Here is a 22,028-nt window from a genome sequence, read left to right on the forward strand (position 1 = left end):
TGAAGAGGATCCTGAGATACATCAAAGGACCTCAAATGTTGCATTATGTTACGGAGGATCAAATTTACTAATCAATGGGTATGTAGATTCTGACTATGCAGGGGATTTGGATAAAAGCAAATCTACTACAGGATATGTGTTCAAAGTTACTGGTGGAGCTGTAAGCTGGGTTTCAAAATTGCAGTCAGTTGTGGCTACATCTACAACAGAGGCAGAATATGTAGCAACTACACAAGCCAGTAAAGAAGCAATTTGGTTGAAGATGCTATTGGAGGAGCTTGGGCACAATCAAGAGTATGTCTCTCTGTTTTGTGACAGTCAAAGCGCCTTGCATTTAGCAAGGAATCCAGCATTTCATTCAAGGACAAAGCACATACGAGTTCAATACCATTTCATTTGTGAAAAGGTGGAAGAAGGGACAGTAGATATACAGAAGATCCATACCAAAGACAACATAGCAGATTTCATGACGAAGGCGATCAATGCCGACAAATTTACTTGGTGTCGATCCTCTTGTGGCCTATCAGAGACGTAAGCAACATGAAGGTACAAGGTAGAAAGAATGATGTGAAGATATGATTGTTCCAATCAAATCTTCAAGTGGGAGATTGTTGAAAGGAAACAAAACATGGGCGACTATGACATGGGCGGCTATCAAAATTATTAAGCTTGAAAATGTTGAATTTTCAAATGGTAAAAATGTTAATTTAGTCATTGTACTTTTAGGGTATTTACAAGATGAGTCCTTTAGTTTCAACTATAAATACCCTAGCTCATTTAGCTTCAAAACCATCCCAAAGCATTCTAGCTTTCTTCCAATACTAGAGAGAATATTAGAGAGTTTCTTGAGAGTTGTTTTCTCCTTTTTATCAAGAGAGAATTATCATTGTTTTCTCCTTGGTCGATCGAGAGAGGTTGTAATTCCTATTTTCTCATAGTGAAATTCTTCTACCGTTGTCCGTGGTTTTTACCCTAAATTTTTTTAGGGGTTTTCCACGTAAATTTTGTGTCTCTTTTATCTTCATTTTTATTTTCTCAAATTATCAGTTGCGATTTTGCTCTATCCGATAGCCGTCTTACGCAACATTTAAAAGTGCTCTGCCTGCGTGGGTCTAAGACTATCTTCGTCACCATTGTTTATGGCAATCTGGATATATCCAAACGTAAAGCTCTGTGGAGGGATCTGAACAATTCTCAAAGACCCAGAGGAACTCCTTGGATCATTTCCGATTATTTTAACGCCATCATTTCATTCGTGGATAAGTGTGGCGGGGTTCACAAGGGTCAAAGGTGCAAATTGTTCTAGGATTTTCTTCACTTCCACAATCTTACTGATACGGGTGTCATGGGATCCCATTTTACCTGGTCCTAGGGAGTCTCATGGAACGTTTGGATCTAATAGTAGCCAATGGAGATTGGTATAACTTGGCATCCGACTCCATTGTGCATCATCTCCCCCGTATTAAATCGGACCATCGACCGATTCTGCTTCACTCTATCGGAATTTCCCCTTCAACCATCAACACCCTTTTAGATTCTTGGCAGCTTGGACGAGACACCTCCAGTTGAATCATTTTATTCGCGACCAATGGCAACCTACAGGTAATATCGTACATTCCCTTCGTAATATATGTGTTTCTCTTAACAGCGGAAAATCAAGAATCAACTTGCTTCTATCCAAACGCTTATGGAACGCAACTACAATGACCATCATGTTAAGAAGAAATTTGAATTGCGCACTAAATTAGAAGAGGTTCTTGATAATGAAGAGTTACTGTAGAAATAAAAGTCTAGGAGCTCTTGGCTCGTGGAAGGAGATAGAAATATTAAATATTTCCACAGTCGAGCCCTTAGCAGAAGGCGGTCCAATCGCATTCAGGCTCTCAAAATTCATTTTGGTGATTGGTGCTTCGACGATGACACTCTCCGCTCGGAAGCTACCTCCTCCTTTTCCAAGCTTTACTAAGAGGAAGGTAACCGAACATGCTTTTTCCCTATGCACAGTATGTTCCCTAAACTCTCTAATACGGATATCAACTCCTTGAAGATCACGATAACATATAAGGAAATAAAAAATGCCTTATTCGAAATGAACCCTCTCAAAGCTACAGGTAAAGATAGCCTTCATTTTATTTTTAATCAGAGTCAATGGCCTACGATTGGTGCCTCGATTATCTCTTGGGTCAAAGGTATATTTTGTGGCAATCCCATTGATCCTGAAATTAATAGAACCTAATTCTTGTTATGATTCCCAATGTTGATAATCCTGTCACTTGTGCTGATTTTCACCCTATCAGCTTATGTTTTGTCCTGTAAAATAGATTATGAAAATCATTGTAAACAGAATTAGATTGATTTTTTTCGAAACTAATCGCCCCAAACCAAGCTAGTTTCATTGCAGGCAGTAACATTACCGACAACATCCTAGTTGCTCAGGAAGCGATCCATTCTGTGAAAAAGAAGAAAGGGAAAACCAAATGGATGACAGTTAAAGTAGACTTAGAGAAAACCTACGATAGGGTTGGTTGGGACTTTCTTTCTGATTCGCTGCTCGAATTTGGATGCCCGAACAATATACATCGCATTATTATGCAAGCAGTCACATCATCGTTTATACAGATCCTTTGGAACGAGTCTCTCTTTGATGAGTTCACCCCTTCAACGGATACCCGCTATCCCCATTCCTTTTTGTACTGCGTATGGAGCGATTGGGCCATAAAATACACAACGCAATGGACTTAGGCCTCTGAGAACCAATAATCATGACACAGAATGGTCCCCCTATCCCATTTATTTTTTACTGACAATTTAGTCTTATTTTTCAAGGCTAATTTGGAGCAATCGAACCTCCTTGGAGCTATCCTCGACCAGTTCAACATATTCTCGGGTCACCAAGTCAACTCTAATAAAACTAGAATCTTTTTTTACCAACACGGATGAAGCAATCGCCCATTGAATGTCTTCATCTCTAGGATTCCAGAGATCCAATGACCTCAGGAAGTATCTTGGAATGTCGCTTTTTCACAATAGAGTCACTAAGAGCACCTTCGACTTTATCTTGGAGAAGGTTTGTAAAAATTTAAGTGGGTGGACTGCAACGAAGCTCTCTCTCGCCGGGAGAATCACCTTTGTCTAATCGACCCTCCTCGCCATACTGAACAATTTTATGCAAACAGTATAAATTCCGAAAGGTATTTGCGACCAAATGGAGCAAATCGCAAGACATTTTATTTGGGGTGGCTCAAAGGAACACCCAAAAACTTCTCTTGTTAATTGAGAGACATGTTGCCAACCCACCAAACACGATGGGCGTGGAATCTCACGTTCGTTCTCATTTCTCGAGAAGTCAACCAACTTGTTGATGTCCTGGCACATATTGGCCGAAGAATGCCACCTATGTTAACGGTCTTCATCCAACCGCCCGTGAATGTTCAGACCATGTTGCCGAAGAATAGAGATACTTGAGACCAAGATTTAGCCTGTAACCAAAAAAATATTAATCTAATCTCAATTTTCACACCCCTGTTCAAAACTCCAAATGGTTGACTCTAAAACTGATTTGAAGATTAAACAAAATTCTTATTGTATACTCGTTATTAGGTCAAATATCTCAAATAATTAAGAGTAATTAAAACCCTTATTTAATGAAATTTTTTTAAATGTTTTGAGACGTGTGACTCTTCATTAACATAATCAAAGCTACAAAACATTAAAATATAGTAATTAATGAGAATTTCAACGCAATTTTAGTTATCATAATTGAATTTGTCAAAAAGGATCTATCAATTATTAACGCCTTGAATTCTCCCCTCCTATTATATGCAAAATAAGAAATGGCCCTATCCCACATCGAATGCGTTTTAATGGGATTGCGTGCTTTATGCGAATACCCGTGACAGTCTTTAGAAAGCTGTAAAAAGGGGGTAAAATCCGTTTTTAGTCCTTGAATTTTTTTATAATTTATTGAATAAACTATACCACATATTGCTAAACTATGTCAAAATAATATTTCCTATCATTAAGATTTAAAATTTTATTAAAAAATCATTAAATATATAAAAAAAGATAAAATAATCTCTGCAATATTACAAAAAATATTAATTTCGATAAGTTTGATAATTATTTTGTAAATTTTTCAAATTTAATGGTTATTTTATAATAATTTGATAAATTTAATGATTAATTTATAAATATTTGAGAAGTTTAATGGTTATTATATAATATTTTATTTATATTATTTTGGTCCTTGCTTTTTTGGAACACTTTGACCTTTAACGTTTCATTTTGGGAGAAATGTCTACGTTGAATGAAATATGTTACTTGTCTAACGATCAAAATTATTGCTAAAGCGACAAGTTAAAAATATTAATGTGGCTGGAAAAATACATGTTACATATCTAAAGTGATGACGTGAAATATATGACTTATCAAATCGACAAAAAAGTGTTAATCATCATTAAAATGATAATTTTCATTCAATCATGGGCATTTCATTAAAAATAAAACTTATTAACAATTCATATATACCTTACAGATGCAGTTATTCGAATCTATGACCTTTTAAAAGAATAACATTCACTTTTACCACTTAGATAATTTTATGGGTTCAACTCCACCCCCATTTTATTCTTACCTAGTTAATGTTCTTAAACTTCATTGTACACATTAATCAACTAAAAATTCTATTGATGAAATTGAAATAGTTACCAAGTTTAGGGAACTAAAAGTTCTTTTACCCTATAAAATGTGCCAAGAAGACTTTTGTAATGGGCAAACCTGGAAAATAAAAATTAAAAAAAAGTAAAGAGATTTTCCCTCACCCAAATGGCAGCTCTTTAAACAAAACAGTACAAATTGCATTAAATGCCACCATTAATGCCCTCTTCTCTTTTTTCTTCATTCTTTGGTTCATATCTACACCCCCATTTAATTCAACATTGTTGAACAGTCATGAATGAAGATGTCATATATCATCCAAACCAGTTTAAATGTTAATAAATTTGACCATAATATCCATCAACTAGACTCTTATTAAATTAATTCTAAGAAACTTATCCTCCTTCTCCTTCTACCTTGATTCTCTGTTCATATCTGGAGTTTCTTCTCTTTGAAGGAAATGACAGCACAAGTGAGTAGTTCATTGGAGCAGCAGAACAAGATTCATACTGGGAATTCTGGGATTTTGATTACCAAAGATTTGCTGGGAAATCTGTCAAAAGCTAAAGCAGATCTTGAGTTCAAGGTGAAATTTTTTGCTTTTTTCATTCTTTTTGTTTATGTGCAACAAATCCCAAGAACTCATTTATGTCAATTTAAGTGTCTCTGCACTGTTGTTTTCGGTTCACAATTAGTTTGCTTCACCATTTAATGTTGAATTTAATTCTGGGTTTTTGCTTATATATTCAGTTTTCTTTTTCATTTTCTCTGCCGTTCATGATCTAAGCTTCTCTTTTTTCTTTTTCTTTTTTGTTTGTCACCATGCAGGGGGGAAGAGAGGCACAAAAGTGCAGTTCCTCATCACCAAAGTCGCCATTATCAGATGGGAAGGCCAATAATCCATTGCCGGATTTCTTAAAAGATTCAAAGATTCAAGACTTGAACTTTCCACCAGTCAACCTGTTCGATGAAATGACAACTTCACTCGACTTAAAGCTCCAATCTTGTTCGACCCCAAGCCTTTACCAAAGCGTCTGCACACTGGACAAGGTCAAATACGCCCTGGAAAGAGCAGAGAAAGGAACCATGAAAAAGCGTTCATCTTCACCGCCGCCGTCACCGCCGCGTCCGCTTACGGCGAAGGCAACGTCTTCTCCGACGACGCCGAGAATGTTTGCAGCTGCTTGTCCCGGTTGCTTGCTGTATGTCATAGCTTCCAATACGAATCCAAGGTGTCCTCGCTGTAATTCTTTTGTTCCATCTTCTCTGCCTATGAAGAAGCCTAGGCTTGACCTCAATGCATCATTTTAATCCTTTTTCTGTTATAAAAAATGTCAAATTATTGATTCATGTAAATTCAAAAAGAGAGGAAAAACATAGGTTCAGAATTCCGAGTTACTCTAGGAAGCAATGATGATGTTAATATGGTGTTTCTTCATAATTGATATTTTAGTTAAATTTAATAATAATTAAACAATTTTAATGATTAAAAAGAGCATTATTATCAGAAATTTTATACTTAAACATCTTTCATTCTAATAGCGTAAATAAATAAACAAATTTAACTTTGAAAAAAAGTAAAAATTTAAATAAATATAGGAGGGACAATATAAATAAATTTAAAATAAATAAAATTTATTATGTTTTTAATCTAAAAAGTTATAAGAGATAAAAATGTAATTTTATTTAAATTTAATCTAATAAAGACTTAAAATGTTTAATAAACCGAAAATTTTGGATGGGGCAAGAATTCTTTCTACTCTTGATATAGTTTCGTTCTCGTGTTTTACTCATGTTTGTTTGTTTTTTAGAATTTTTTCGTTTAACATTAATAGATATATTTATTTAATGTTCGTGAATATATTTTTTTATATGTTTATTAAAATATTTGTTTGACGTTCATTAATATTTTTGTTTGGAGTTTGCTAACAATCCAACACGGAGTCAAAATTTTAGTTTAGAAATTAAAATATAATTAACAATAAAAAATTATAATATAAAATCTAAATAAATCTAAATTTAAAAATCTAAATTGATAATTATCTCTATTTTTTAATGATAAAAAAATTGGGGGTAATGGCCCTCGAGACCTAAATGGCTCTGTCACTGCCAACATGTTGATATAATTATGCCACTGGTATTATTTTTTTTATAATTTATATATTAAACTTCAAAATTCATATTATGTTCAATTTGATCTTATCTTTATCAATTTTTAAAATATATTAAAAATAAAAATTAGATAAATAAACTTATAAGTGAGTCGTAGGCTTATTCTATCTTTACGTTCAATTTGAAACTAAAACACGTGACCATTTATTCTTTGAGTGCTCTTATTCTAAGTTTGGGCTGGGGTGTTGGAGGCTTGTGGTGTTTCTCGGTCGATCATGTCTTGGTCTCGGGAGCTTGAATGGGTGTGTAGGAATGCGAAGGGCAAGTCACGACCCTCTTTTATGTTTAATTTTGTTTGGAATTGTTGTGTGACTTTGTCGTGGAAGAAAAGGGATTTTTAAAAATCTTTCGAAGTCTTTTTACTGTCGAGGCTCAATTGTTAGTTCACCTTAAGGACTTGATTCGAATGAGGGTAGATGACATGAGTTGCACGAGGGTGGGGTTACTTAGCTGGTCTTGTCATAGGAATTGGAGGAAGAGTAGTGTAAATAATGATAGATTTATTCTGTTATTCTTTTACAAGTTTATATTTAAAAATATGGAGCTCGAGTTGAGTCAGATTAGATTTTTTAAAAGGTAAGATCATGTTAGGTTAGATTTGGGTGGAGAGTGAAAAAAATCCATGCAACCCAAAGATAATAATGTAGTTTTCTTAAAAAATTATTAATTTTTTTTTAATACTTAATTTATATTGGATCGGATCAGATCAAATAAGGTAAGATTTATACTATAAAATTTGAGTCAAATTAAAATTAGATAGATGATATATATTTTTCGAGTCAATTCAAAATGAATATAAAACATAAAATTTTCGGAATTAGATGGAATTAATCAAAAGCTCAAATCTAACCCCCACCGGTTGTCATCCCTAAGGGTGCGTTTGGTTCTCGGAATATAAGATTATCAGTGGGAATAAAAGATTATTAGGGAATAAGATTACTAGAATGTTGTATTTTGTGTTTTGTTGATTTAGCAGGAATGTAAGATTATCGTGTTTGGTTAAAGGAATAAAAGATTATTGGAATGTATATTTGACCAAATTATCCTTTTTTATATATTTGTTTTTTAACAAGTTAGAAAATATTTATATATTTTCTTTAAAAAATTTAAATTCATAAAAGTTATATAATTTTTTTTACAAAATTAAATATAAAAAGGTTTAATGAAAGGGTAAAATTTTATTTTAACCCCTGAACTTCATATAAAATTTTAATTATAGATTTTTTTTGAAAATCTAAAATAGTTTAATGATAAATTTGTAATTTAACCTTCGTAGAATTTTTATTATTCAATGACAGAATACGTATATTTTTGAAAAAAAAATTAAGGCCATTTTAGTTCAAAACGCCGGTAATCCAACAATACCTAAGGAAAGGGAGGTAATGACATTCCCGGTAATATACCTTAAAAAATTCACTATTTGTAATGTAAGATTACCGGGAATGACAAACGGGTGAATGTAGATTTCATTCCCATAGGAATCTCACATTCTCCTAACCTAACACACCCTAAGGGGGCGTTTGGATGGGGAAATGTGAGATTCCCATGGGAATGGAATCCACATTCTCCCGTTTGGTTAGCCCGGGAATTTCATTCCAGGTAATGTAAGATTACCAATAGTAAAAGTTTTTGGTATATTATGGGAATATCTTACCTTCATTTCCTAGGTATTTTGATTACCGACATTTTAGACTAAAATGCCCTTATTTTTTCAAAAATCATCTTCAGTCATTAAATAATAAAAATTCTATGAATGTTAAATTAAATTTATCCTTAAACTATTTTAGATTTACAAAAAGAAGTCTATAATTAAAAATTTCATTCCAGGTAATGTAAGATTACCAATAGTAAAAGTTTTTGGTATATTACAGGGAATATCTTTACCTTCCTTTCCTTAGGTATTGTTGGATTACCGACATTTTAGACTAAAATGCCCTTATTTTTTTCAAAAATATCATTCTTCAGTCATTAAATAATAAAAATTCTATGAATGTTAAATTACAAATTTATCCTTAAACTATTTTAGATTTACAAAAAGAAGTCTATAATTAAAATTTTATATGAAGTTCAGGGATTAAAATAAAAATTTACCATTTCATTAAACCTTTTTATATTTTCAATTTTGTAAATATATATATATATATAAAAATTTTATGAATTTAAATTATTTTAAGAAAATATATAAATATTCTATAATAAGGATAATTTGGTTAAATATACATTCTAATAATCTTTTATTCTTTTAACCAAACACGGTAATCTTACATTCCTCCTAAATCAACCAAACACAAAATACAACATTCCTATTAATCCTATTCTCTGATAATCTTACATTCCTATTAATAATTATACATTCCGTGAACCAAACACACACTAAGTATACATAGTGCCGTTATAGATTTACCAATCTCGACGTCAAGAAATTTATGTTCAAACTTCAGTGGGGACCAAAACGATGAAGATGTAGAAGTATGCATAAAAGGACACGTTCTCCCCTCAAATGATTGTTTCAAGTACCTAGGGTCTATGATACATAAAGATGGGGGTGTAGAAGATGACGTTACACACCGTATAAAGGCGGGATGGCTAAAGTGGAGGGCCGCTACTGGAGTTTTGTGTGACAAGAAGGTGCCTCTAAAACTTAAGGGAAAATTTTATAGAATGGCAATAAAACCAGCACTGCTGTATGGATCAGAATGTTGGGCAACCAAGAGGATCATGTAAGGAGGAGAGAGCCGCAGAAATGATAATACTTCGATGGACATGCGGTAGGACTCTGTGGGATATGACAACAAACTCTGCTATTAGGATGTCCTTGGGGGTGGTGCATGTTTCTGAAAAATTGAGGGAGGGAAGACTACGGTGGTTTGGGAAGGTGAGGACAACCAAGGCGAAAGTGGGAAGACTGCTTGAGATCTGATTTGATGGATTTAGCCCTTACCGAGGACATGACCTCTGATAGGAAAGTATGGAGACTCAAAACTAGGGTAGTCGAGTAGTGTGGGTAACTTCTACTTTTTATACGTTTCTGTTATTGGTATTTATGAAGGCTTAGAACTGGGCTTGCTTTCGTTGACTTCTGTGTAACATTCTCTTCACTTTTAAATTTAGTCGGGTCTTACGTTTCTGTCTATATGCAGAGATTTTTTCGTATGGATTTATTTGCAGGGATTACTGCCCAAGTACAAACGCGCATATGATATTAATGATATTAACGTCTGCATATGAATACTGTTCAACTCTGTATTTATGTATTTATTTATACATGCATTGCACTTTATCTATATTTTTAATTTTCTGACTGCCGGAGGTCTTCCACGGAAGTTACTCTCAATCTGGCGTTGGGGGCAGCCTACTATCCTACCTCCCCTTACCCCATTGTATATGGGAATTGGGTTTTGTTGTTGTTGTTTTTGACGTCAATAAATTTAAATGTTGTTTTTGAAACTTTATGTCCACGTCACCATCACACTTCATGAATAGTAAATTGAGTGCAGGCTCCATGTGTAAACATTTGCCACGTGTCGACTGCACTTTCCTACCCCGCTCGCATTTAATGCAAATGTCGTTTGGGCACGATGTCATAAAGGAGTTTGGTTTTATTACGATAACTTACGACGAAACTCATTAATGGAAGACTTTGAATGAAGGAAAAACATTTAAAAAAAAAATAAAATTAATTACAAAGATAAGCAACTCATTTTTATGGCATTTTTTTCGAAAAATCATTTTTTTAATTTAATATTTTTGATTAGGTATCTGTCAGATTATATTTTTTTGATCTAACATTCTTTGCAGCGCGGGGCATATTGGTAATTAAGGATATAGCGCGGGGCAGGGGCCGCACCTTACCTGTGATTCTGACACGTCAGAAAGGCGCGACCCTACCTCGCGTTATACCCTTAATTACCAACCTACTCCCGTCCGTTCACACCCATCCCTCCCTATAAATACCTCCATTCTCAATCACTTTCATCACACCAAATCCTCTTACCTTCTTTCAAACACTCTTATATTCTCTTATTAAGGATATTTTATTATCTTTAGTATTTTTTAGTAATTTATTTAATTATTTTAATTATTTAATATTTTATTTAATTAATTTTTTTCAGATATAAAATGGAAGGCGTTCTACTTTGGTTGGATAGAAATCATATATCTCGACACTTTGCTGATATGGTAACATTTTAACGTTTTAATTTAATTAATTAATTAATTTAATGCATGATTATTAGTTTAAAAATTAATTTGTGTAATTATTTATATTTTAGGAGAGAGACCGTATATTAGATCTTTTTATTAGGAACCTTAAGTTAGTTATACCTACTCGTGTAATGCCGTATTTAGTAGAGGCTGGATTCGGTCACCTAGGTAGATATCAGGGTCACTGTAAGATAGAAACATACCTTATTTTTTCCTTAGTTGAGCGGTGGAGGCCGGAGACCCACACATTCCATCTTCCGTGCGGAGAGTGCACGATCACGCTTGAGGATGTTTCTATGCACCTGGGTCTTTCGATGGATGGAGGTGTGATATCAGGGATAGCTTCTGGTTCTTGGACTACTTTGTGTCGGGTTAGTCTAGGACGTGTCCCAGAAAATTTTAACGGTGAACGGATATTGTTAAATTGTTTAGATGCCAATTTTCGGGAGTTGAGCGAGGATGCGTCTGACGATGAAGTTAAACAGTATGCACGGGCATGAATACTGCAGTTGATAGGAGGGTTGCTGATGCCGGACAAATCGTGCAACCAAGTTCACTGTATGTGGTTGCAACATCTTGGCGATTTTCATCTGGTCGGATCACTCAGTTGGGGCTCGACAGTTTTGGCTTGCCTGTACAGGGAGATGTGTCGAGCCATTGACTACAGGCGTAATGCCATCGGCGGATGTCTCTTGCTGCTGCAGTCTTGGGCATGGTATCGATTGCCCTTTTTATGTCCCGTTGTCAAGAACCCATTGTATTTTCGCTACTCCTAAGGTAGTTATAAAATTGATTTTGTATATTAATAATTTTATACAATGAATAAGAAATTATTTTTCTTGAATAGGTTGCCTACTGATAAGAAAAATCATCAGGAGCTACCTGATGATTTAGAAAAAATTAGTGTGTTAATCGATCAGAAGGCTGGCACACAGGTATGAATTTTAATGTTTAAAAATCGATTTTAGATTATAGTTATATAATTAGATTATTATTTTGATAAAAATTATATATATTTGTTTTAGTTTGAATTGATGTCATATTCTACTGATGAAGTGAGGGCGGTGATCCCACCTGAGTTGAGGAGTCCATCATATGTTTGGATGGCGATAGTCCTTTTGATATGTTATGCGACCGTCGAGTGGCACTCCACTGATCGCGTGCTCCGACAATTTGGTTGTTTTCAACCAATTCCGGAAGCACCTCGCAATATGGACGAGTTGCATAGCACAGATAGAAGCGGCAAGACAGATACAGATTGGCTGGTGAGGCATCATGTGTGGATCTTGTTGTGGGAGGATCGAAATCGACGCCTTCCCCGTAGAGAGCCCATTTTACTTGACCTCTTGATGGTTGCTGACGGTTATTACGAGTGGTTCAACAGTAACGGGAAACCGCTTCTGCTTCCCAAGGATACACGAGGGCATACCTTTTCGCGACGTCGACAGAGACGTTCACCGACACAGTACCATCGTCCCCTGACTCGTGGACAGAGAGCAAGGTGCTTCCGGTTCATCCTTAGCTGCACGAGCAGGACCTTCACAGCAGTCACCGTATCCATCGTCTTACATACCGCAACCATATATGATGCTGCCACCGCCTTTCCATTACCAGATGCCGTCACCATCGCCTTCACCTGGTTTTATGACCCCGCCGTCGCCACTGTCACATAGTTATATGACCCCTCCTAGAGGCTATTATGGGTCTATGTTTGTATATCCAACTTGGGGTTCATATGCTCACATTTTGGCGGGCTCAGCCTCATCACCCATGGCCGCAACACAGACACCTCCTGTATAGTTTTCACACTCAGCGATGTCTGGTTTTATGAGTTTTCCCAGTTTTCGCAGGCCGGTCGGATAGTCAGTCATACACCTCGAGGGTCCTTATTCTATGGAGGTGTTTCATCGTCATCAACTCCTCATCAACAAAATGTAGTTGCTCAGGACGACAACTAGGACGAGGAGGACGACGATGATGATGATGGTGATGATGATGATAGCGAGGAGTCACAACCAGTGATATAAAGTAATCCTCCTCGAGACCGACAGCCACCGCCCTGTGGAACACATTCGCGTCGCAGGCATCGATAGATTTTTTTTATACTTGTATTTAGTACTTTTTTATTGTAGTTGTTTATTGGACTTTTTTATTGTAATTTTTTTATTATTTATCATTTAAAACTTACTTTGTTAATTTATCATTTAATATAAGTTATTGTAATTTGGTTATCATTTATCATTTAATACTTATTGTATCGTTAATATCAATTATTTGTTAATATAACGCCAACGTCTAATCGCGATGTTGCCATACAGATTGTTCGTGGACCCACCTCGGTACATATCGTAAGGAGTTGCGGATGAATGTCTCCCCATTGAAGTTGATGTGCCGGCACCATGATGTGGATTTCCCATTATGGCATTAAAATCATTACACATTACTGTAGTCGGGCTGTCAACTTGATCAACTTGTTCAGCCAACGCATAGTGTGAGCTTAATGGCTGACCCCGAACAACACACACTTGAACAAACTTTGCATACATCTCAAAATCGCCGTCTGAATAATTACTTTGAGAATCAACCATCATTTCAACATCATCATTGTTCGATAGTTCGAACGCTGTATAAATTAATGGCAACAATGATGTTGGAAATTTGTACTGCAACGACATTCTTCTACTACTTCCAATATGAACCTTCCTCGAAATCTTCGTTATCAGCTCCTCAAGAGTTATGTTTCTCTTGAATGATATTTTAACACGCTCATTTGATACGAAAACAACGCCGGTTTCATCTTCTCGAATTTCTCCATCATAGTAAACAATAGCTGAAAGTCGCGTAATTCTTAGAGTTTAAAAGTGCAACAATATTATATCTGAAAAAAACAACTGAAACAAACCTGATTAAATAAACAATATATGATCAAAAATATAACAGAATAAATTTTTTACACATAAACGTAAATAATTTAAATAATATAATTTTATATTATTACCTGCACCGCAAAAATATTTCGACGTATGCTTCCACTTTCTAATTCTACAAACACATAAATTAATTGAAAATAATTAGTATAATATTTTTTTCAAATAATCATATATAACTATAAAATAAATATTATAACAAAATTACCTTATAACGAAAGATCGAGCAAACTTTTGAATCAAATATAAGATGATTGTCGGATGTTATTTATTGATTCAAAGGATTGTTGTTGAGAGATTTACGGGAGACGGCTATTTATAGCCGAGAGAGGATGCCTTAAAGCTGAGAAGTTTGGGAAAATAATGCAAGGCACGGTCCTTGCACCACACCTTGCATTATACATGTTTGATAATTAAGATAATTGAATAGCGCGGCCCCTGCCCCGCGCTATCTTACGTGGCGTATGGCGCAGCCCCTGCCCCGCACCATACACACGTGTATTCATGTCAGCATAAGGCGCGCCGCAGGGGCGCGTCTTACCCCACGTGGCGCCAAATCAGCATATAGCGTGCTGTAAGGGGCGTGCCTTACTGCAAAGGGTGTTAGATCGAGAAATATAGTCTGGTCGGTGTCTGATCGGGAATATTAAATTAAAAAGATGATTTTTCGAGAAAAACGACCATTTTTATTCTATTTTTTTATTAAAAGAAACTAAATTTATGTGCCTGGTGAAATATTTATGACATGAGTTGAGTTATTGATAATGTTGAGAAGAAAAAAGCGAGGATGAAAATAAATGTTTAAGGAATATATGTGAAAAATTAGATTGTTTAAAAAATTAATTGAATTAGACTTGAGCGCCATAAAACATAAATCTTATGCATAAATCTATAGTTATAATATGAGATAATAATAGCTTAAGATATTAAAAGAACAAAAATGGAAACATAGTACAAAGGAAAACACCAAATTGAGTTGATTTTTCTAATCGTACGTTAAGAGTTACATAAATTTTGGCCCTACTTCTCCACAATATCATCTATTGTGTCCACAAGTTTAACATTTTGAATCTTTAGATCTTTGTACATGATATTGCCTATTAAATTTTGGCCCTACTATTTTATAAACTCGTCTTTGTAATATATGCTGATGAAATGAATAGATTGAATCTGTTGTTAACGGTTCATCTATTTTAATTTAAGTAGAGAAATATAGGTAGTGATAAAGTTGTTTAGATTTTATGTTTTCATGAGGTGGTGGGAGTAAAAAGTTAAAAAATGATTTTAGATCTCTCTTGATCTTGATCAAAAGATTTTATAGCAATTTATATAGATTAACGATAGATTTAACAATAGATTTTACTCCTGATAATTTATATAGTGTTTATCAAAAATCATATTAAAAGGTCGTATCTTCACGAAAAATATACAATTTTTGAGTCACAAGTATTATAAAAAGATTAGTCTTATGTAAAATATTATAAAAATGAACATCAAAATATATTATAAGTCGGGGTTCACACAAGTATTAGTGAAAACTGATTACTTGGAAGTCGATAAAATTATCAATTATATGTCAAAAACTCATTAAAAGTTGTGTTGGTTGACATGTTTACGTAAGATTGAAGAGATGAAATTCTAAAATTTTAGAAGGAATTAAATTTTAAAGTTTTAAGAGATAAAATTATGAATAAAAATATAAAAAGAAATAATTTTTTAAGGAACAACATCCTATTAAACCCCTTTCTGTCGTGCAGGTGGTTCATGATCATGAACAGAGAAATGGGGTTGCTGATGCACTGCCGAAAATGGGCCGAGAAACACCCGTGGGACAAGGGTTTTACGATATTCTCCGGGTCAGATTGTTGTTATTATGGGTCTTCATTCAGTTAAAATCGAACTGAACAGAATCGAAATATCCTTAACCGAATTAACTAAAAAAAATTTCTTTAACCGTTAATCGAACCAAATTTTTTTATGAAAGTATTAACCGAACCTAATAAATTTCAGTTAATTTTCGAATTAACCTAAATTTTTTAAAATTTTAGAATTTAATATTTTTAATTAAAAAAACAATTTACAATATCTAAGTAATTTGATTCAAACATTATATTAAAATAAGATATTTGTATCTATCAATTTAGTTCAAAAAAACCAACAATACTGCAGTTCAAACATTACAAATACTTCATGTTTTGGGTTAAGCGAATCATGGTTATGGTTCCCGTTATGAATGCCATGATTCCTCCGAAAACCTGGTTGCTCATTCTTTTATTAACCTTCCCATTACCATTGGAAATGGCAGAGCTTTCTTCTGCCTTTGGTTTAGGCCATGAAGGATCCATGTTCTTGCCAAGCACTGGAATGACATTGTCATGGGCAAGGGAATCCGGGCAGTTTTTATCGATGAGAGACTGCAATATACAAAGAAGACAGAGATCTACATAAGCGAACATGAAACGAGAAAACCAAAATACGAAGTGTTCAATTAGTTCCCATTCTTGACTTCGGCATGATAATGAGTGAAACTTTCTTCTGTCCCTGTAACTGATTTTTCGACATTGAAGGAATCACTCGCCTTCGTTTTCACAACATGGAAGAGAAAAAAAATGGTTAGGCATTCAATTTGTAGTTGCATGATACAAGTTAGGTCTAGGATAATTTGTGAATGTTGAGAATGGAAAAGCCTTTTTTCTTCTAGTAGTGAATACCTGTAGGCATGCTTTGTCCTCAACAACTGATGTATTTCTCCTTGTGCACATGGCCTCACCGTTTTGAACCCTCTGCTCATGTAAACGAAAGTACTCCATTTTATTATACCAATTATCATGCTGAACAGTTTTATGCCCATGCTCCACTACACTTTTGCCCATGCCTTACACAAATCAAGGCACAACAGAATTGATAACCGGAGCACATGGGGGCAGCATATTATGGCCGTGGGATGAAAAAAATATTAAAAAATATTTAAGGGTTAATTCGGTTAATTAACCAATTTCAAACTGAATTAACCGTTAATCGAATATCCAAAAAATCATTAATCGTTAACCGACCAAACTAATTCGGTGACCGACCGAATTAACCGAACTAATTCGATTCGGTCAGTTAACCGAAATAATTCGAAAATTTGAACACCCTTAGTTGTTCTAGTGCAACAACAAGCGACATCTGATTAAGTGTATTTTTGTGCTGTTTCTAAAAAATAAAAAAAGACTGTTTTACCAGCTAATTATAGCTTTTTTTTTATTTTGACCATTATATTTTAATTTTTATCAATCAGGTTATCCAACTATTTAAATGTATTTAATCAAGATTTGTTAACGAAAGTGATGATGTGACAATTAATAAAATTAATATAATTATAAATTTGGTCCTCAATATTTATACATTCTATTAATTTAGTTACTAATTTAATTTAATAAATTTAATCCTTTAATCAAATGATAACACGTGCCATCATTTAACTGGAGAGTTGTTTTATAATTTTATTTACTAAGAAATGAGAGAGAAGAGGATCAAACCCTCGTCCAAGGGGTGAGGGAAGCTAAGTAGACAATGCTACTAAGCCAAGCCTTCAATTGTGATTTGGATTACATAATCTTGTATAAAATATATTGTGCCTACTGTAAAGAAAGAGTAATGAAAGAAAACTAAATATCTAGGGACTTAAACTTTAAACTATATGATTAGAGACTTATTCACAGGCTTTAATCTCAATTTAATACAAAAATAAAAATAAAAGTAAATTTACTTTTTTATATTAGACAAAATTTAATATTTCTTTTTTTTATAATTATAATTTAATGATTTTAACTTTTTAATATTTTTTTTCTTTATATAAAATATATATCACTTATCATAACATTTTAATGTTCCATTATCAATCTTATTGAATGTACAAATATTCAAATTGAACGTGTAAACAATCATCTTTAAATTTTAACCATTTATAGTATCCTATTCATCATTATTTTATAAAAATATATTTTTGAATTATAAAAAATGTTAAACAATAATATTTAAAAATATATATATATTTTATACACATTTCTTTAACTCAAATGTAAAAAATTTAAAATTTTAACTTTTGAATTTGAAAATTATTTTTTGAGTCAATTTTATATTTTTAACATTTATTTGTTATCACATGACGTCCTTTTATAATTTATAAACTTATAACTGTTGGATAAAAATATACTTAGAAGTATTTTTCAACTCAAATATAAAAAAATAAATTCATGATAAAAATATTAAATTTCATCTAAAAATATAAAAAAAAATATTTTTTTTGACAAAAAAATATATTTTTATACAAGAATATGCAATCTAAATAACAACTGAAGGTTCAATCCTCTCCCCCTCTCATTTATTAGTAAATTGCTTCCCCTTTAACCAGATGGTTGGATAAAAAGAATATTATATTAAATAAATTAAAATTATATAAAAAAATCTTCAATCAAATGATGATGTGTGTCATCATATGATTAGAGAATTAAATTTATTGAATTAAATTAAATTAAGACTAAATTGATAAAATATATAAATATTGAGGATCAAATGTGTAATTATATTAATTTTATTAACAGTCACATTATCATTTTTGTTAACCGTTAACGGCAAGTAATTTGATTGAATACATTGAAATAGTTGGGTGACCCAAACTTGATTGATAAAATTAAAAAATGATGTTCCAAATAAAAAAATGCTATAGTTAAGTGGTCAGTGCTATAGTTTACCCATTTTATTATTATAATATGTATATGTATATTGATATAATAATTGATCGGCAATTATTGAATCTATTGCTCATTATTTGAAAATGACATTGTATTAGAAATTGTCCTGTTAGATGAGATTGGATTCGAATAAAAGATAATCAAATTTTACTGAAACAATAATTATTTTATCAAAAGCATCGATCTTATAATTTCATACTAAAATATTTGTCAAGAAAAATAAAAGATTTGAGTTCTCTCTGTTATCGCTACATCTTTATTTTAATTTTTTCCTCCTCAATTTTTAAAATTTTAATTTGATTAATTTAAAGTAACTTATATAGCACATTTAATTTTGATTAATAAAACTCCTAACAAAAGCTTTATATACATACAAAGATTTAAATTCAAGATTTACTTAAACAATAATAAAAATATTTACAAATTGAACAAACTTCATTGATAATTATTTATTTTAAATTATTATTTATATATTTAGAATATTTAGATTACTTAGATTATCAATAAGTCAGAAGTTAATAAACGTTTAAGCATATTCAAATTTGTATACTCTTTGTATTTTGCATACACTAACAGTGGAGCCTAGGGACTGCACGGTGAGGCTCTTTAGTTTCGGGCCAATTTTCTTAGAAACCAAACAAGGAAAGAGAGAATCCAAACGCAAGTTTTATGAATTGAAATTTAACTTCTATTACTTTATTCAAATAAAAAACACATAAACGTAATCCAAATCCAGGAAAAAAAAAAGTTAGCCTCCGAAGCCATAAAGAGTTCGGCCCTGTCTCTTCAGAGCATAAACCACGTCCATCGCTGTAACCGTTTTCCTCCTAGCGTGCTCGGTGTAAGTAACCGCATCGCGAATCACGTTCTCGAGGAAAATCTTGAGAACGCCACGCGTTTCTTCGTAAATGAGACCGCTGATCCGCTTCACCCCACCTCTTCGAGCCAACCTTCGGATAGCCGGCTTCGTGATCCCCTGAATGTTGTCCCTGAGACCTTCCTGTGCCTCTTGGCTCCTCCCTTTCCCAGCCCTTTGCCTCCCTTTCCACGCCCTGACATTCTTCTTTCCTTTTTTCTTCTTATCTATCAAGTCAGTATTCTGGATTCGAGTGATTTTCAACAGCGGAACCTTTGTTTGTTTATAGCGTGAAGGAGGTTTGTTTATAGCCGTCGGATGATAATTCTAATCGGACGGCTTAGGGTACCGATCCGTGTGTTCTGGCTCCTTTTGGCGCGGGAGAAAACTGGACAAAGAAGATTTCTTATTATTATTATTTTCTTTTTGTGATTTTGGATTTCAAATATTTCGCGAAACCGCGCGCGGGTACGTTAGATAAGCGTCATTTGAACTGCAAATGTAAAATAAAGGTCTAATTTTGATTTTAGTCCCTCTATTACATAGAAACTAAAGATTTAGTTTTCTACTTCGGCTTAGCTTGGTCCCCTAAATGTGACTGGATTTTATACGACCATGAGTGTGCCATCGAGTACAAATTAGTAGAAATATTATTATAAACATGGATCGATTATATCAAATATAAATTGTCAATATTTCATATAATTTGATTTAACTTTTTCAATTCAACGTAATTAGGTTAACTAAAAATACCGTCTTGAAATACATTAACAAGAGGAATCAACCTACCTTATACAAATTATATTTATTTAATATATCGGGCGTAGATTATATTCGATTTACATCATGGTCATACTACAATTTCAAAGGCTCTACCAAATTAGTTTCTGATAAAATCATGGCTAATAAGATCAATTTTTTTAAGCTTGATCCAATGCTAGCAATTAGTACTTGACGTTCGAATTACAAAAAAAAAATACTGAATTTAAATATCTTAATATTTGTCAACAATATTAATAACATTAGTCATTAGTAATAAGACTATAATTCAAAATTAATAATATAATTTCATCATATTCATAGAAGTCCAAACACGATATATTAAGATTTGAATAAAATAGCTCACGAATTTAAGTCTTCATGTTAGAAGTAGTTTATATAGATTTCGAGCTAATATCTCATTTACGTCTAAAATTTGTTTAATTTTAATCGTTCAATTGAACTTATTAAATAATTTTAGTAGTAAAAAATATTATTCTTTTAGAGGATCAAACAATTATTATTTTTAGAATATATAAAATCAAAAAATTATAAATAAATATTTATTTTATAATATTAAAAAAATAATTATAATTATATTATACAAATATTTGTCTCATGCTTATATCTTAGGGTGCGTTTGGTTCACGGAATGTAAGATTACCAGTGGGAATAAAAGATTACCAGGGAATAGGATTACTGGGAATGTTACATTACTGTGTTTGGTTGGTTTGGCAGGAATGTAAGATTACAGTGATTGGTTGAATGAATAAAAGATTACTGGAATGTATATTTTACCAAATTGTTCTTGTTCTATATTTTTTAACAAGTGAAATTCTAAATATTAAATAAAAATTATTTATATAAAAATTTTATTTGTTGATAATATATTACTTGAGTATTTAAATATATCATATATTATTTTTATTTTAATCAATATTAAATTTTACATAATTTATGTAAAATATATTAAAATTTTACATCAACATTTAACTAAATGTTTACATTGTGAAAATTCTTCATAAATATTCATAATAATAAAAAGATGTAAATTATATTTGTTATCTAAGATATAATATTTATTATATTTTCTATATATAATTTATTTATTTATTTATCTTTTATATTTATATTTAATTCTACATACTTTATCATTATTATTTATCTCATGAATTTATATTACAAAAACATAATTTAAATAAGTAAGAAAATATAATACTAAAAATCATATTGTCTATAATTTTATATTTCATCGTCATTTATCATTATATTTTATAATATTTTAATAAAATTATTAATACTCGGTTCTAATCTGATTTGTACTTAACTCTTTATTACGAAAAGTAAGCAACCCAATAATTCATGTTTCCCAACCTGTAATTTCTCTCCGAACATATAAAAACCGACAGAGGCCAAACTTTGAACATACTAGACCGTTTCAGATCATACACGAAGGACAAGTGAAATAGCTTACATGTATCTAAAGAGATACAAAGTAAAGCAAGAAACAATGGGAAGCTTTAAACAAAATTAAAATTATACTAATATAAAAAACAAGTTGATGCTTAACAAAAATCCAACACTTGAGAAAAAACAATTAAACGAAGGTTCAACAAATAACAGGACAACTTTCTTGAAATTGTCTCATCTAGCTTGCTATTTGATATCCTAGCTCGTCGCCAGTTAAGATTGACTGGGAGAAAGAAGAGAAAACATATA

General features: G+C 32.5%; 1 protein-coding gene and 1 pseudogene across 1 annotated transcript; one reads left to right on the plus strand and one right to left on the minus strand.

Moving 5' to 3' along the window:
* The first annotated feature begins 5,101 nt into the window (after positions 1-5,101).
* On the plus strand, positions 5,102-5,967 carry LOC120179658. The gene is made up of 2 exons (XM_039185195.1): positions 5,102-5,242; positions 5,485-5,967. The coding sequence occupies exons 1-2, from the start codon at positions 5,117-5,119 to the stop codon at positions 5,965-5,967; spliced, it is 609 nt and encodes a 202-aa protein (XP_039041126.1). The 5' UTR covers positions 5,102-5,116.
* A 13,392-nt stretch (positions 5,968-19,359) lies between these two features.
* Positions 19,360-19,797, minus strand: LOC120179661 (annotated as a pseudogene).
* Between the last annotated feature and the right edge of the window lie 2,231 nt (positions 19,798-22,028).

This window comes from Hibiscus syriacus, unplaced genomic scaffold (assembly GCF_006381635.1).
Source record: "Hibiscus syriacus cultivar Baekdansim isolate YM2019G1 unplaced genomic scaffold, ASM638163v2 tig00112443_pilon, whole genome shotgun sequence".
In the NCBI taxonomy this organism is placed as follows: Eukaryota; Viridiplantae; Streptophyta; class Magnoliopsida; order Malvales; family Malvaceae; genus Hibiscus; species Hibiscus syriacus.